We start from the raw sequence: 17462 nt of genomic DNA, 5'->3' as shown, positions 1-17462 counted from the left end.
ATGCGTAGGGGGGCGCCTGGGTGGCTCAGAGGGTTGAGCCTCTGCCTTTAGCTCAGGTCATGATCCCAGGTTCCTGGGATCGAGCCCCGCATCGGGCTCTCTGCTCACCGGGGAGCCTGCTTCCTCCTCTCTCTCTGCCTGCCTCTCTGTCTACTTGTGATCTCTCTCTCTGTCGAATAAATAAATAAAATATTAAAAAAAAAAAAAAAAAGATGCGTAGGACTGTTTTCCAGCCCTTGAAACTGAGGCTTCCTGATGCCAAGAAGGCTTAAGTTTGGGCAGAAGCCAAATTTATTTTTCTTGAAGCATATTTATAAAAAGTTCAAGGGAGCATTATAAAATAATAACAGATCATGGAACTACCATAATGTGCAATGACTTTTTAACAGTAATATGGCACTAAGAAAAAATTTTTGCTTGAATTAGGTTAGCCAAAACAAAAACAACAACAACAACATATATGTCTTTTGTTGTTGTTGTTGTTGTTGTTGTAAGGTATCATGACTGACTCATTATCTGGGCAACGTTTTGTTAATACCACAAGGAGAAATTCAAGTTTGAGCTGCCCATTTTGTGTGTGTTTTGAAAACACAATGATGCCAAAACTACGGTTTCAGCAAACAAGTTCAAGTTTTAAAATATCTCTGTAAAAAGGAAGTGCCATTTGGTAACAACTTTCCAAGTTGAAGCCATTCAACAACTTGTAGGCTTACTCATTAAATCTTAATGTAACAAAATTAGCAGAAAATGTTGAATGTATTGAAATCATCATGTGGTTTGTTTTTCCTTCATAATCAGTTTCTAATAACATTTTATCTGGTTTCAATATTTTGAATTCAGGATTCAAAATGTAAAATAGCATAAAGTTCATAATTGATGCAATTATTCAGATAATTCAAGTAAAAAACTTCTTCTATTGAGTAACCAGATGGAGGCAGAGTGGGCTTTGAATTTAGGTAATGGTCTTATTTCCCACTTAAATTTGTTCCTATGGCTCTGGTTGGGACTTAATTTATCACAGGGAGTATTTGGCACAGGAAGTTTTATCTATAAATCATAGTAATCAAGCCACCAAAGTATGAAAAGACATAAAAAGTAATTATCCAATGAATCTGAGCTATGAAAACAACTAAACTTGATAAGATAGCCTTACAGATTTTGATCATAATTAAGGTTGATTTGTGAATTTCTGCCATGTGTATTTCAACAAACTTAGTTCAGTGATCCATGCACAGTCCAAACTAAAAGGTTACTATGGAAACATACCAGTTAATTTGCAGTTAATTAGAACATATTTAGGTATCACCACACCACAGATTTCAAATTCCAATGTGAAACCAATTCAGTTGGTTAGGGAATTAGTAAAATTTTTAAATCTATATTTTATAAAATAAGGAAGCTTTTCAAATCACAAAGTTATGTATAATGTTATGTGTGAAAAATAATGAACAAATAGTTACTTAGGTTGTGAAAACCCCAAAATGTCAGTGGACTATAAACCAGTTTTAAACAGACTCAAAGGATTTATATCCACTTATTTCCGACTACCTAGTTTCCTAATCATCATGTATAAAAAACTTTATCTCAGGATGCTTGCTCCTAAAAGCTGGAGTGTCTTCTCCTGAAGAACCTCTCCTTTGTTCTCCTGAAGCTTGTGCATATGGAATGCCTTCTACATTTCCTGTCCTCCTACGAGCCTGAAGATGACATCTGTGGATCGATGTTTCTTCTTTCCTAACCCATTTCTCAATAAAAATATTTACTCGTAGCAGTTTAGTGTTAAACCTGGCAATCTTGTAGCAGGAACTCAAAACTTGGTTATGTAAGCAGAAAAGAGAAGTGCCAGAGCCACTGAGAAGCAGACATGCGCTGTTGCTTACTTAAATCCCCATCCTGTGCCCCCAAGGACAATAGCTGCTACCAGGATGGCACCAGCGATGGAGCCTATTATGAGATTGGTGGCACTAGGACCTGTGACAAAGGATCATGGGAAGAAAGTCATATGAGCCAACGCCTGTCGTTACCACAAGGGAAAGGCAGTTAAGCGGTTTCAGGAAGTAAATATCCTGCATAAAAAAAAAATTGCTAAACACGTCAATCACCTTTATTGACTTAGCTTAATTGCACTTCTGATGTTACGGAGAGCTACTGCTTGGAGAGGAATGGCCTCCACATCTAGAGTGTCTGCACTGCTGACACTGAGCTTCCTTTAACTTCACCTGCCACCAAATTGGAAGCAAATGCACCCCAACAGCCAGCACTGCCCATCTTTCTTCTCCTCCTCCCTCCCAATATCATGAATCAAACAAGCAAAAGAGCACATCAAGAACACAGATGGGTGTGGATTAGACTGACCTGACTGGCCCATGAAGGCAAGAAAAGAGGGGAAAATATTCTAATCAAGTGCTCTTTCAAGCCCCACACCAAGTGGTCCAAAGGCTACTTTTTTTTTTTTTAATCCCCCACGTGGAAATAGTTCACATTTAAAATTTAGAAGGAGGTTACTAATAAAGATCTGACTTTGAAGCCTTGCTCTCGGAGAGGCATTTCTTCACTGTAGGGATCCATACAGTATCGAAACAACAATGGTGGGTGGTTCCAAAGGCAAGACAGGGAGGAACCCTAAAATTCCTCTGGGGGATTCTGTGGGAAACGGAAATGAGATTCTGCAGGTCCAGTTGAGACTATCTTTTGAGCCCCCATTTGCAAGTTGAGGCTTAGAGATAAAAGGGAGCAGAAAGGACAGCAAGACAGAAAATCCAAGGTGCAGTTTCCATCAACTGTTTGAGTCAGAGGTGATACATAGGACAGCACATCCTCTCCACTCACAGGGGAAAATGCCTTATCTCAAGTTCTCAATGTAAGTGACATTGACTTTATCACAAGAATTATTTTGAATGTCACATCCTTCGGGATGCTAATACATAGGTACAGGGCCCCTATCGGCAGCATACTTCCAGTCCTGACTGAATATCCTGTTCCGGAAGTCACAAAGCCACTTTTGGTATTTTCCCTAAACCCCTCGACTTTGTGACTATATTCATTTCTGTGTAAAAAATTCTCTTTTCTGCTCACATTGGTGCCCTCGACTGTGTACATAAATGGACGCCACTTTGAGCAGCACTAAAATCATGTGCATCACATGTTTTTAATTCAGAGACCACCCAGTGCTTGTCAGGGTGTGCAGAAAGGTGGGAGGACAGCTGCAATGGGGGTTCAAGGATGTGGTCTCTTCAGGATTGTGGGCTTGTGACACATTCTTAAGACTAAGCACTGCAGTCCTACAGAGCACACATCTCAGTGGCCTTCGGCAATGCACAAATAATAATGACTAGAAATAAGAGAGCAAGAAAGGCGGGCTGGTCACTGTGCATTGAGCACTTACTATGTGTCAGGTGCGGTTCTAAGCACGTGACAAGTATTAGCTCACTGGATCCTCACAAAAACCATACCGAGGTAGGAAGGATGACGAGGTAGGAATGAAGAAACCGTGGCTTCTAGAATGTAGTGACAGAGGCAAGATTTGAAGACTGATTGGTCTGACTCTAAAGCTTATGCTATAAATCAAGGGTCAGCAAGCTGTAGCCCACTGCCCAAATCTGGCCCCACTTCCTGTTTTTGCGAAGAAATTTGATTGGAAGAAAGCCACACTCATTCCTTTTCCTGTTGTTTACAAGTTGCTTTTATGTGAAGACAGCAGAGTCACAGGTTGTGGCAAACATCCTGGGGCCTGCGAAGTCAAAACTATTTACCCCGGCCCCTTATGGAAAGTTCGAGAACCCCTGCTCTAACAAAACATTCCATTTATATGTATTTCCTTCCCAACCTTTTATACGGAAACATATTTTGAAACAAACATTGAGAAAATATTTATATTTCCGCGTACATTATGCTTTAGACATGATCTGCACTTTACTAGCTCAGAAAATAGGCCGGGTTAGTATCAATACATAATTCATGAGAAATGATTCCTGATTTACAATTCTAAACTACGGAGTAGAAAAAAGAGCCCCCCATCCCCGCCCCCCCAAGAAAATCCCAACACACAAAAAAACCCAAACCTCTGTCCATGGAATCCTTAGTGAGTGAATGAACATGACACTATCAGCTAAGCTAGGAAGTTTTAAAACAATGTGTACTGTACCATTGTGGATTTTTAAAAATTTACATCTATGATTTAGCAATTATGGCAAAATTTAGATATAGAAGGAAAACAATCAGCTAATAAACAAAAATAGTACATCAACCAAGGATGATAAATAACAAATCTATTTTTAGGGAAAAAATACACTCATATCGACTTACCTGTCACAACCAGAAATCGGCACAAACCAACAAGACTGGAAGGGAGGATGAGAACAAAGGCTGGTAACAAGGACCCTGCTAAACCACAAACGCCTTGGGGTTTGCCTATCTCTAAGGCTCAAAGGGAAAATTACTAAAATGCATCCCTTAGTTGGTACACTGCAGTACATCACAATTATGGTCAATAAATAATCTAAAAAACACCATTGGAAAGTTTTATTTGTTTGTTTGTTTTTTAGAAAACTACCTTTCTTTAAGGAGGAATTTCACATAAATGTATATAGAAAATTTCCCCTGGAAAAGGAAAGTTACTTCTATATATAATCCAGTCTGCAGATCCAAGGTGAGATTATATAACACAGGGTTTGTTTTCTCTAAAGGTATTACCTCTGCCATACTATTTTCTTTTCTAACAAGTAAAGAGAAACAAAATATCTTTCCCAGTGTTTCTAGCGGCCCTGAGTTAACTACCTCACAGTCCCCAGGAGAAGGATGTGAGTGAGCAGGTGCAAGTCTAGTCAAAGTCCTTTAAACCAGGCGAGAGAAAGTTCAGGTACTCTTTAACACAGAGCAGGACCTTACTGATGTTCAGTGCCCGGCTCTCCTCGGCCCTGAATGGAAGAGCACCCGTGGGCTGTCATTACTGGGACTAAGGAGGAAACTGTGTAATAGGATCAACACGCCTGTAGTTTGGACCAGTTGAGTAGAGGGTATCCGGTGATTCCTTAAGACACTAGTACTTCATCCCTGGGCCACTGGGAAGTGTTACCACTGCCCACGTGAACACAAAGACAGCACATGAAGTGGTATTTCTGTCGTCTGTAAGTGTTCTCTAGAATTAGAGAGAGGGGAAAAAATCACAATAATCTTTTAGTCTGCAGATTAGCAACCTCATGAAGGCAATATCCCATGGAGAACTGACACCTATTTTGAGGCTGTAGATCAAGTACACAGTAACCTAAATGAAGGCACCAGAAGAGTTTATATTTCTGTGAGAGATCGACAGGCAAGTGACACACAACTTACTAGTTAATGCACTGGCTGCTTTGAAGACAAAACCACCAGATAATTGGCAACTATTCACTGAAGGTTCTGCAAGTTTGGATAAATACCTCTTTCTTCTTCATACTCTTAGGTCCCAAATATTTATGTAAATTTCTAATTTGAAGTATCTATTTTATATGAAAAAAATGAAGGCAATATCCTACATATCTTCTTTGAAAAAATTAAGCCAAAGCCTCCCCTATCACTTTAATTAAATGGAAAATGTATTAGTGACTATCATTCAGATTATCTTAAAAAGAAGCTACAGCTGTTGATAATTCTTATTTAGATATGTGGATCTATTTGACTGGTGAAGATCGCATTCATTAAAGGAATCCTAATCAAACACTCATATAAAAAAATTTTTTTTTGCCAATAAAAAATAATGACAATAAAAGGTCTGTATCTTGAAATGGCTTTTGGTAAGTAGAGGAGCAATGAAAGCTTTTGGACCATCATCTTAATTCTGAAGACATCATAAGCACCCCAGTATTATTTTATGCCCCACATTGTTCCAGACAGGAGAAGGTTCTTCACTGCACAAGAAAACCACACGACACAAACATATCCAAACCACACCACAAGTTGCACTAGCATGGGAATCACGTCAACAAGACAACACACACTAGGGGTCAGGTACCAAGGGTCAGCTCACACACCAGGAACCAAAGAGAAACACTCTGAAACTCACAAAGATGCTTACTCTATTCCCCACCCTGTGCCTCCAAAAATCACCCCCAGGGCCAGAATGGTGCCTGCCACAGCACCTATCAGCCTGCTTGTGGCCATGTTCACTGTGTGGAGGAAAAACGGAGATTTTTTTTAACATAGGAAATGAATTACACACTGATTTTGTTAACACACAAAATAATCTATTTAGTAAATCCTTTGAGAGTCATTTAAATACTGACATCTTTCCTTTAAGATTTGAGACGAAGGTCTACGTACACACTGAAAATACCTGAGGATAATTTTGGTGATTTTGAGGATAATTGAACCTCAAACTCCACAAACCCTTCTTAAAAACATCATCTCTTATAAATACTTTTAAACACATAAATAACCTAATTGGAATTAGAGTTCCTACAAGGAAGGAGTTGGAATTAAAATGTTACTTAAATTGCATAACAGCAAGTCTGGATTTTAAAGACAAAGTAACAAACCATTAGTATACTTTATAAACTTCTCAAACTGCAAAATAAGCCTAAGGAGCTATGCGTTTTTAAAATTCAGAACTTTTTACCCAATTTTGTGAAAATCCTTACAAATTTAAAACAGAATTATCTTTAAAATTAAGCGTATTTTCACAGAGAAGAATGTACTTCACCTAACTCTGCGATGCTTGGGTTTCTGTCCCATTAGTTGGGCATTTAGGATTTTTGTTTACAGTTTCCAGTGCATAAACTATTCACTGAGAGAAAGTTAGGGTCACTGAGAAGCTTGGGACGGCCCAGCGGTAGATGACTGAGTGGAGACACTCCATCCCCGCACATCACCCCTTCCATGCAGAGATTTTGGATACTGCTAAAAGGGTCTGCAGTGAGCAGAGGTCCCCAAGATGCTCTCCACACAGGCAAGATGAAGCTTCGTGTTGAGGCAGGAAGCAGATTAGTTAAGATTGAGTGTGTGTGGGGGCGGGGGGGGGGCGGGGGAGGTGGAAGCATGTGGACATACACACACTCTACCTCTTCTCCATGTGAATCAAAAGTACTGGCTTCAGATCACTTTACTAATGAAAAGAGGGGTGGCATCACACAGACCATGTGCCATGAGACAGTGAAGCAAAACAAAGAACCACAATTTGAACTCAGTTTTTTTAAGGCGTAATACTGGTTTCATTGACCGTTTTGTCTAACTGTGCTCCCACAGAAGAAAGAGAACCTTGGATCTCCAGCTCTGGTGAGCAGCTGTATTTCAATTTATCCCAGGGCAAACAGTATGAGGGAGAGATTCTAGTTTTATCATTGGGTAGGCGTGAGCTGAGTTGTTCTTAAAAAGCAAAAAAAAAAAAAAAAAAAAAAAAAAAGATGGGAAACACAACAAAAAACAGAGAAAGTCTTCTGAGGGCACTGAGGGGAATGTTAAGAAGACCAACATATAAGGTGGTGGCGATATTTTCCAAATATGACAATACATTATAATCCAAAATAACCTAAACTGTATCTCAGATTTCTAAATTGTGGAGGCTAATACTGGAATGAAAAGTATTACAGATATAAATACTCATTTTTTTTAAGATCGTAAAAATCACTGCCTTCAGAATACTAAATTAACAAGGATATATTATTTTGTAATTGACTGATTGAATGATTGATTTTGCTTAAGATTTGGACATTGGCCCTCAGAGCCAAAAGGCGTGAAAGTCCTATTACCCCTTCAGTTTTTATATAAGCTACAACTCTTTATAATGCTGAATTGTAGGAAAACACACACACACACACACACACACACACACACACACCAGCAAAATGTGGTGCTAAATGAATATTTGTTAAATTTAAAAACTATAACTGCATGAATGATGAATAGAATAGCAATTTAAGGAGGCTTTTGTGTTTGCTATGGATGTAATTGTTCACTGTAGAATCAAGGAGATGAGGCTATCTGTCCTGCGTGTTTTAGAAACCAACCAGAGGAGCAAGGCATTGCCAAGTTGCTTCAAATATGCATTCCACATAAACAGATACAGTCTATAGTCTCTGCCAAACAAGAATGATGATCTCCAAATTCTTAACTGATAACCACTCTTAACAGCAAAGCAAGATAAAATAAGTGGGAAAAGAGCTTTTTCAAAAGTATCCCCTCTCCTCGTTTGCCTGCCTTCTCCCCCACACTACCTTTCATTCTGGTACACTGAAAATGTATGTAAAGTACACTTGACTCTGTATCATGATACTTCACAGCACTCTCTCTCCCAGTGGGTCATGACTCAACCTGCTTTTAAGCTGACATGAATTAATCGAGTGGCTCGCAAGTGGGTAGATTTTTATAGGGGACAACTTTGAAAACTGAGGGTTCAGCTGCACCTCACAGCTACAAAGGAGATATCTTCTTATTAAAACAAACCAACAAACCAACCGTTGAGCCTTTGGGGGCCTATGCTGTCATTCTACTTCTGTACTAATTTATTTATTAACTGTAATTGTTCATTCATTCTCTCCTTCATTTATTTGTCTATTAACTGTCTTTTTGTGTTCCAGGAGCTATGGCAGGCACATGATGATACACCTTACTTTTCTTTGCATCCCACCAAACCTGGAGATGGAACTTGTAAAGACTCTAGCCGATAACGCAATTCCCCCATTAGGGATTTGACTTTGTTCCCTAACTCTTTAACGTACTTACCTTCACGTTATAAGTCGTTTGTGGAAATTCTTTATTACCTAGCAGTATGTCTTCATTTTTGTTTCCTCATTAATCTCTGTTGTTTGTGGTTTATTATTATCACTGTTTTTCATTTGGGTTCCCTGCTATCTAGGATCACTCGTGCTAAAAAGGCAGAATTTTTAGTAAGCATGTAATATTAAGGTACAAACTATATCCTTCCTCCTTTTCATGAGACTCTCTACTTTATATGTAGAATTCTTCCACAGACAAGTCACGCTTCAAATAGCGTGAAACTGTGCTTTTGAAAATGAAGAGTTGGGGTTTTTTTTTTTCATACTTTTAGAGAGTTTCTGAAACAAAAATGTGCATTATTTCATCCATGTGATTCTAATGAGCCAAAGGGGCTATAATCCTGCATCCCTTAATACTTCAAAGGCAGGAGGCATCAAAGCCATCATTTGTACTCTATAAGCCAAAGTTCTTTCTGCAGGGATTTATGATTTTGCTAAAATTTAAGATTAGAAATAAATACTAAATATACTCTTTAAACTTAAGAGTATAATATTGGCATGATGAACGGATGTGTTTTCTAGCTCCATATTTCAATGTTAAACACACAATCAGATCTCTTTACTCTTCTCCATAAAATTTTAAAAAAGCAATTAAGTTCATTTTCAGGTACATTGGGACAAATGTCTAAAAAAGATGAAAAACAAATTATTTCGTATAAGAACATTATTTCAGTCAGTTCACACTGTCACTGAGAATGTCATGGAGTTTTTCTGAACTCAAACTCAGCTACTAAAAAAATTTTAAACCTGGTAAATCTTTAGGTTATTGAGGAGGCCATCATTAATGAGAAGAATACATAAGTGATACATAATTATACATGAGCATAATCATATATGGTTACATAATATCTAATGGTCTGAACTACAAAATCAAATATTTGTGTATTCACAAAGGAAGTTATCAACAAGATATATGGAAAAGGTACATGGAAACACTAAATAATATCCTTCAAGGTATTAACACTTAGAAATTATTGTTCTCAAAATACTAAATGCTAATAACATAATACTCCCTTGGCAGGCAATGGATCAGCTAGCCAGCTTAATCAGTACCTGGTTACTGTTTCACTTCTTCCACTTACTGGTATGCTGTGAGAACCAGCAGAATAACTGAATACTCAGCTTTAAATGAGGCAGTGCCCAATAACAGAAAAAGCAATCAGCTCAAGATTAGGTGATCTATGTTTGATTCCTGGCTCTGTCCCCATCTAGTGGTTAACTTGGATTAAGTTAGTTTTCTCCTTTGCAGAGCAATGGGTCTGCTGAATGGCCACCAAGGCCCTTCCATCTCTGATTTGATGACTATGGTCATAATGAGAGGGGCTGACCAAAGCTCGCAGGAATGGTCTCTGCCCTTCCTTATCAATGACAACATGTGATGTGTTCCAGTTTCTTCTCTTCCCTCCCATAATGGTGATGTGAATCATCCAATGAGAGATGTTCCATTATATTGCATAATAAGCACCGTGCAAAGATGTCCATAAATTGTCAAAAATTACCAGTACTTCTACTGGCTCTCCCTGTGGCAGGTGGGAGTTCCAGGCCTTTTAAAGGGTGCAAACTTGTACCCCATGAGAACAAACCAAAATAATTTCTCTCCGTGAATTCAGTGGACATAAGTCAGGAGAAGAAGCACCAGAAGAGTCTTCATATGTGAAATAAATGACAATGTGGAGAAGGTGAGTGAAGTAATATGCAACAGAAAATCCTTTTTAAAAAAATCCCTGCTCACATGGTTTGTGCTTTGAAATGCTATTTCCTGTCTTTAATAATTTTGGTTTGAGAAGTTGGAGGAAATAAACCAGTGTGCTTTAAACGGTGGGTCAACAAGTGCAGAGTGACTTCAATGGCATTATTTTTATGTGCTTTCTTTGTCCCTACTCAGATGGAGAGGTTGAATTTTTATTCTTCCAGAAACTTACTGTTAAAATAAAATACGCAAACCACACTGGCTCATTTCGGATGCCCCCAAATCAACTGAAGCAATGTCACAGAGTTCTCCTTGATTCTTACTAATTAGGCTTTGAGCCAGAGGCCTGCAGTTGGAGACAATTTATCCTTTATGCCCACGTTAGGAATAAAAAAGGCAACATTTTCAATTTTCTTTTTGAAATTTTTTCCTCCCTAACAAGAAAGCACACTAAACTAAGTATTTTTTAATATGCTGTCACTGTATCTGTATAGAAAACCTTCACGTATGGATAGGACTGGTCAAATCATTTGGGTGTCGCCCGTTATACATGGCAAGCAATTGAGAAGCACCCACTGTGATCAGTAAGGTAAGTGCCACCCAAACCACTTCCATCATGAGAAAGAATATATGGCATTTAGAGGAAACCCGAGGCACCTCACAAATTACTGAACCTACAGTCAAGAAAGTACAGATTGTTTCAATATCTGGAGTTCATGACATCCTCCTCTTCAACAAGGCAATATGACATGATTACTGATAAACTGAAAATCAGCACTAATGTGCACCATTTTATTTCCTTCACATGTTCCCAGTGGGAAAGGATGTAACGTTTATTGAGTGCCTACAGTATGCCAAGGATATGTGGTCGTTTGATTGTAGACAGTCAATAAATATTTGCTATCTAGATAAAATTAGAGATAAAGCCTGGAGTTTCTCTATTACCATTTTCTTTTAACCAGAGAATCAAAAATAAAATCATAAACTCACTACAAGGTGTTAAACTTTGATTTCTGTTGTTTCTCGCTTTACTAGTGTATTAATGGAGTTTTCTATATAGACTAGAAAGATATTAATAACCATTATAGATAGAGCTCTTATTTATTCATACTAAAATTGCTTGCCTTTTCCAGAAATCTAATAATTTACAATAAGGACTGCTCTTCATTTGTAGTAATTAATGGCTTTTTTCAATTTAATCAAGATTACCAGAGTCACGAGGATTTCAACAATTTTAGAACCAGTGGGGACCTTTACTTCCCCTAGTGACTCCATTGTCTTCATTAAAAATGAGAAAAGAAAACATGCAACAGAAAAGAAACATACCAGGGTGTGTATATGGATTACCTCTGAGTAGTGGAATTAAGTGTGATTTTTATTTTCTTTTTAACCTTTTCTGCATTTTCAAACTTCTCTACAATAAGCATGTATTCCTTGAATGGTCTTAAGAGTTATTTTTAAAATATAGAAGAGCACCACAGGGACAAGGAAAAAAGACAGAAGCCAACTGTGAATCTTTCTCTAGATCGCAGCTGTTGACGCCTCCAACTAAGCTTTCTAGGCATGGGTGGGCGAGGGAATGGTGACCAGACAGAAGTCGACACTTGATAAATCCCCCGCCCCACCTAATGGAAGAGGACAGAGGGTAAGCCAGTTGAGCTCTGATCATCTCTTCAGGCATCTTTATACATCACTCGAAGAGACAGCATCTAGGGCTTTAGGAGAATGAAGAGAAACTAACATGCCATGGAGAGAAATTCTGGAAAGCGTGAACATCTGCTTCCCTTGTAAGAGCCTTAAATCTGCTCTTAATCTAACGTCTGAAGGTGGATCCAAGAATTTTTTGTTCTAGTTCTAAAGTAACTAAAGACTGAATTTAAAAGTGGAACTGGTTCCTTTTTACAAATAGAAGAAGGAGAACAGAAATAGACCGTGAGGGCGTGACTATGATTCTTACAGAATTTTAATTTCATGGCCATATTCTGCAAATGCACGAAGAGTGTTAAACACACCCACTATTACCGAACATTACACATGCACCCGGACCAGCTACATCTCTTCAGGAATCAAAGACCACAGAGCTTCATACATTTTTGAAGTCGTATTTTCCCATATGGACAATGCTGAAGTTCAGAGAGTTTAAATGAGTTTCATGCAAAACTAAGCAGATCAAATGATACAATTTCTATATGTGTTTTTCCTACCTACAGGGAAAGCATCATGATAATTATTTATAAAATGCCATTAGTGGTACCATGTAAAAGAAGAAGACATCATACATTCTGATGTATGATGTCACTGGGATCCACCGTCTGTCCTAGTAACTGCGGTTTCTCCGGTACAATGCTGTAGATGCTGTAGTAAGCCTATTGTAATGGATGCCTTTTTTAGATCTTTGAAAATCATATGAGGGATCTTGAATAGGGGGAATAATGAGAAAGTGATTACCATGTTCATGATGACAAAGACTACACTATAACACAACGTAACGGAAGACAATGAGCCTGACACTGGGCCCTTGGGTCCTGGTCCCAGACCTGTGTCTGGTTACCTGGGTAATTATAGGATGTCACCTGACTTCAAGGCCTGGGTTTTCTCATCCACAAAACGAGGGTGGTTCTTATGGCCATTGAGACGCCTTCCAGTTCTAAAATTTTAAGGGGCACCTGGGTGGGCTCAGTTATCTGAGCATCTGACTCTTGACTCCGGCTCAGGTCATGATCTCAAGGTCATGGGATCGAGTCCTGAGTAGAGCTTCATGCTCAGCACAGAGTCTGCTTGAGAGTCTCTCTCTCTCCCTCTGCCCCTCCCTCTGCTCACTCTCCCTAAATAAATAAATAAGAAATAAATCAATTCTTTTTAAAAAATTAAAATAAAAAAAAATAAAATTCTAATTTCTTTCCATCTGATGGCTGATTAAAACAAAGTCCAGATCTTTCATGTTCTCTTTGAAGAATGAAAGTTCCGTGAAGATTTTCAACTTCTTTCTAATCAAAGCTGTGTTTAAACAGAGCACAGAAAACTGCCATCTCCCTCTGGAGGGACTCAAATATTGAGGAATGAGTAGTCTCATGTCAGCCAAAAAGACTCTATCTATTAGAAAACTGGCATAGCATAGATAACTGTAAAATGATTAACAAATGTGATTCTGGAAAAAGAAGGTTTCAAAGAAAGAAAGGAAACTGGAAGGAAGGGAACTGGTATACTTACTTCTTCCTCATCTCAGTTCTAAACTAAGAGGAAATTCAAATATTTTTGTATTTTGTATTGGTATTTGTATTGAAAGCAACACATCATTCTAGAATCCTTAATTCTGCAGTAACATGAATTATATATTTGAATGGCAAAAAAAAAAAAAGATATTCTGATGTGTCTCCTTTCAAATCTATTAAGGTGTTATACTGGCACCATTGGAAGAGTACCAACAAATTCAGTATGCAATGAATTGAAACCGAAATCACACAAACCCTTGGGTCCTTCATCCTTGGGAGGGTGAAGGTTCCTGACTGGATCCCGGATGCTGCAGTCTGTCCCCGCCCAGGTGAAATCACAGATGCAGGTGGCTTCGTTACTGCACACCTGTGAAGAACAAAGAACACAGAGGGCACATATTTGCTGTGCTTTCCTGAATAATGGCAATAAAAGGAAAAGAGACACGGGGCAGAAACAACAAGATAAAATCATATCAACACATACGGGAATTATCCTTAGCAGATAAGGATCTGAAGGAAATCATCATAGTCAGAGCATAGAGACTGGCAACACTCACAAAGGGAGAATAGCTAGAATGGAAATCTAACCACTGTGAACTTTGAGGATGCCAGACAATAAAGGTTTGAACCGGAACACAGATGCTTACTTACCCCATGGCCTGAACAGACTTTACCCTTGGAATCGAGGGGGCAGCTACTCATATTCAGGGCCTGAATCTGTAGGCACTTCCGATCTAAACACATCATGGATGGACCACATGGCGTTCCATCTTCTACATAGCCCACATCTGTATCATCATCTAAAATCACATGAGCACCACTAAAAGGAGAGAGAGAGTCATACAACCATTAGCACCATAGTTAGAAAGAGAAAGTCAACATGAATGAGGGCTTGCTCTTCAGGAAACTAAAGAGGCTATCAGCCGACATGAATGGCTCCTAGTATTTCTCCACTTTTCCTTTTATTTCCCATGTCCCCACTTCCCCTTAATAAAAGAGCACATTGACATGAAACACCTCTCATTATCATTATTACACTATATGCCATCAGGAAAAAAAATGTCATTTATTCCAGGAAGGATCTTATTGTCTAAGACTGGTTACAATGGTGTTCAGAACAATTTAAAAGAAAAAAACAGGAGCACCTGAGTGGCTCAGTTGGTTTGTCTGACTCTTGGTTTTGGCTCAGGGCATCAGCGGGCTCCATGCCCAGTGGGGAGTCTGCTTGAAGATTCTCTCCTTGTGCCCCTCCCCCACCCACAAGTTCCTGCACACCCATGTGTGCTATCTTTCAAATAAATAAATAAATGTTAAAAAAAAAAGAAAAAAAAAGCAATCATTTCACCAAGAGAATTTTATTCGTTTTGTTTACCTAATCGATTTCCTAAATTTTGTTCAGAAAAATTTTTGCATGTCTCCAAATTTTACATTCACTCACATAAAGTGAAGGTTTGCTACTCTAAGGATACTACAGATAAAAGTTTGCAGATGCTAAAGGCAGTTCTGTAGGGGAATCCCAATAGTGTTTTGGGCAACAACAATACCATCTGAATGAAAGCATAGCATCTTAGAATTATGACTACTTTGAAGGGAACTATACTTACTTGGAATATGACATGACTTCCTGGTTTAAAAAAGAAGCTTCATACACCCTGTGCCTTGTTCTCACAGATATTTGGATATCAAATGTTTGCCTACAGTATAAATAGTATTTTAATAAATGCGTTCTGTATGTGATTGACTACTCATTAAGCCATCATCTAAACCAGAAATATGTTATATGAAGTGTAGCTTAACTGCCTTTTTTTGTCATAAAAAATAAAATACACATAGTGTTCAAATAGTGACCTATTCCAATGCTCAAAGCTTTAATCATGGGTCAAAATGGGTACTAAGTCTACTTGATGATCATAATTACTGAGTGTCCCACTACTAAGAGTGCTCTGATTTTTGGGCAAATGTAATTTGCAAATCAATATACAACTTTTTTTTTTAATAACTCTAAACATGAAAGGCGATCATAAAATCGAAGTCAACATTCCTCTTGTGTGATACAGAAAAATTTCACCTAATTTTTCTGAATTTGTAATTCTTGTGATTCATTAGGTTATCAAACACTAACCTGCAGTCAATCACTCGGCCTTGATGGTAGAAGGAAGTTGGGATGATCTCACCCTGAAGCTGACCAATACGCGGAGCTCGAGTAAGATTGGTACAGAGTAAAAACCCACAGAACACATCACTGAGCATGTTAAATAAAAACAGAAACAGAACAGGACAGGAAGAATCAAGCTCAAAATAATCAAAACTATTCAGTCTGCATATATTCAAAATTTGAAAATATTTTCTCTCCTTCTAAATAAAAATGTGTGTTCAGATTTCATTGGTTGGCTATGACCCCCATCCTTCCTTGCTAACAGGATCACAGTTTAGTCTGGGTAGCAACATACACAGCCTCAAAGGACAGATCATGGCTGGTTGAAGCTAGTCATGGCACCCCTGACTCCTATACCCACTGTCCTTGCCGTCCCACTCTCCCTGCCCTAATAGAGCTAAAAGTGGCCCCTGGATGTTGAGATGTGAGGAAAAGCCAGCTAGGAAGTTGCTAGGGGAGAATGTTGCTTCTGGACAAGAGGTTAGAGCATGATGGGGAGAAAGACCTTTTGTTCCAACTCCCACGCTGCCTGACTTTGGATGTGCAGCCTGGCATCCACCTTGCTATAGCGAGCTCACAGCACAAGAATACACATGCTAAGCATTCCAGAGCAGAGGGGAGAAATCATCTGGATCTTTAGTGACATCGTTAAATGACTCAGCCCACCTGAAGGCAGCTACATCGAGCCTCTCTGCTAAGTAAACAATGAACTCCCTCTTAAAAAAGGGCAAGAAATTGGAATGACACATAAAAAAAAAAGAGAGAGAGAGAGAGAGAGAGAGATCCATATCCAATAAACGCATGAAAATGTACTAAATTCCATTGGTCATCAGAGAAATGCAATAAAACCACAATAATGTAGCAGTTTATACCCACCAGGATGGAGGAAACTAGAAAGTTTGATGATACCGAGTGCTGGTTCAGTTTGTGACTCCACAACATTCTCATGTACATATTATTGATGGTCAGGTTTGCTATCAAGCCCATTTTAGAAAACCGTGACATCATACGGTGACACGGAAAATACACATATCCTTTGACCTAGCAAATTTTATTCTAGATGTAGGCATTAGAAGAATGTCTACAAATGTGCACTAAGTTACATGTACAAAAATACCCATGGCTGTGTGGTTCCTAACAGCAAACACATGGACACAACCTAAATGCCCGTGTTTGCAGAGTGGGGACTACATCATGGTATGGAGCATGAATACAAATGATAATAAAACCAATGAACAATAAGCATGAATAGTGACACACACCATGCGAGACGCTTAAAATGCTGAACTTAAGAGGCAAAATACAAAATAATACATGAAGTATGATTCCCAAACATTATACCAAACTTTTAGGCAAAATACATTGTTTAGGGAGGAAAACCGAGGCAGCCAAACTCTAAAAGGCAAGAAAATAATTGTCATAAAAGTCAGGATGAGTAGTACCTCCAGGAGCAAGATAAGGGCACCTTGTGGGGAAGGATACATTTTCTGCAATGCTGTGAGTTCTATTTCTTGATCCAGGTAGGGATGACATGGGAGCTCTTGTAATAATTATTTGGCAAACTGTCCATTTGTGTATTATTCACTTTTCTCCTTCTATATTCTATTTCCCAACTTTTGAACATTTCAGAAAACATGCATTAATTGTCTTCAACTCAG

General features: G+C 38.6%; 1 protein-coding gene across 1 annotated transcript in view; it reads right to left on the bottom strand.

Moving 5' to 3' along the window:
• Positions 1–17462, bottom strand: part of ADAM23 (ADAM metallopeptidase domain 23) — a 162943-nt gene that overhangs the window by 5474 nt on the left and 140007 nt on the right. Inside the window, exons 22-25 of the mRNA XM_047722557.1 lie at positions 15772–15891; positions 14301–14469; positions 13905–14016; positions 1881–1971 (exon numbers count right to left, since the gene is read on the bottom strand). Of these exons, the coding sequence (XP_047578513.1) occupies positions 1881–1971; positions 13905–14016; positions 14301–14469; positions 15772–15891 (492 nt within the window). The remainder of the gene's footprint in view (positions 1–1880; positions 1972–13904; positions 14017–14300; positions 14470–15771; positions 15892–17462) is intronic.

This window comes from Lutra lutra, chromosome 3 (genome assembly GCF_902655055.1).
Source record: "Lutra lutra chromosome 3, mLutLut1.2, whole genome shotgun sequence".
NCBI lineage: Eukaryota > Metazoa > Chordata > Mammalia > Carnivora > Mustelidae > Lutra > Lutra lutra.
This window is presented reverse-complemented; position numbering and strand designations above follow the sequence as displayed.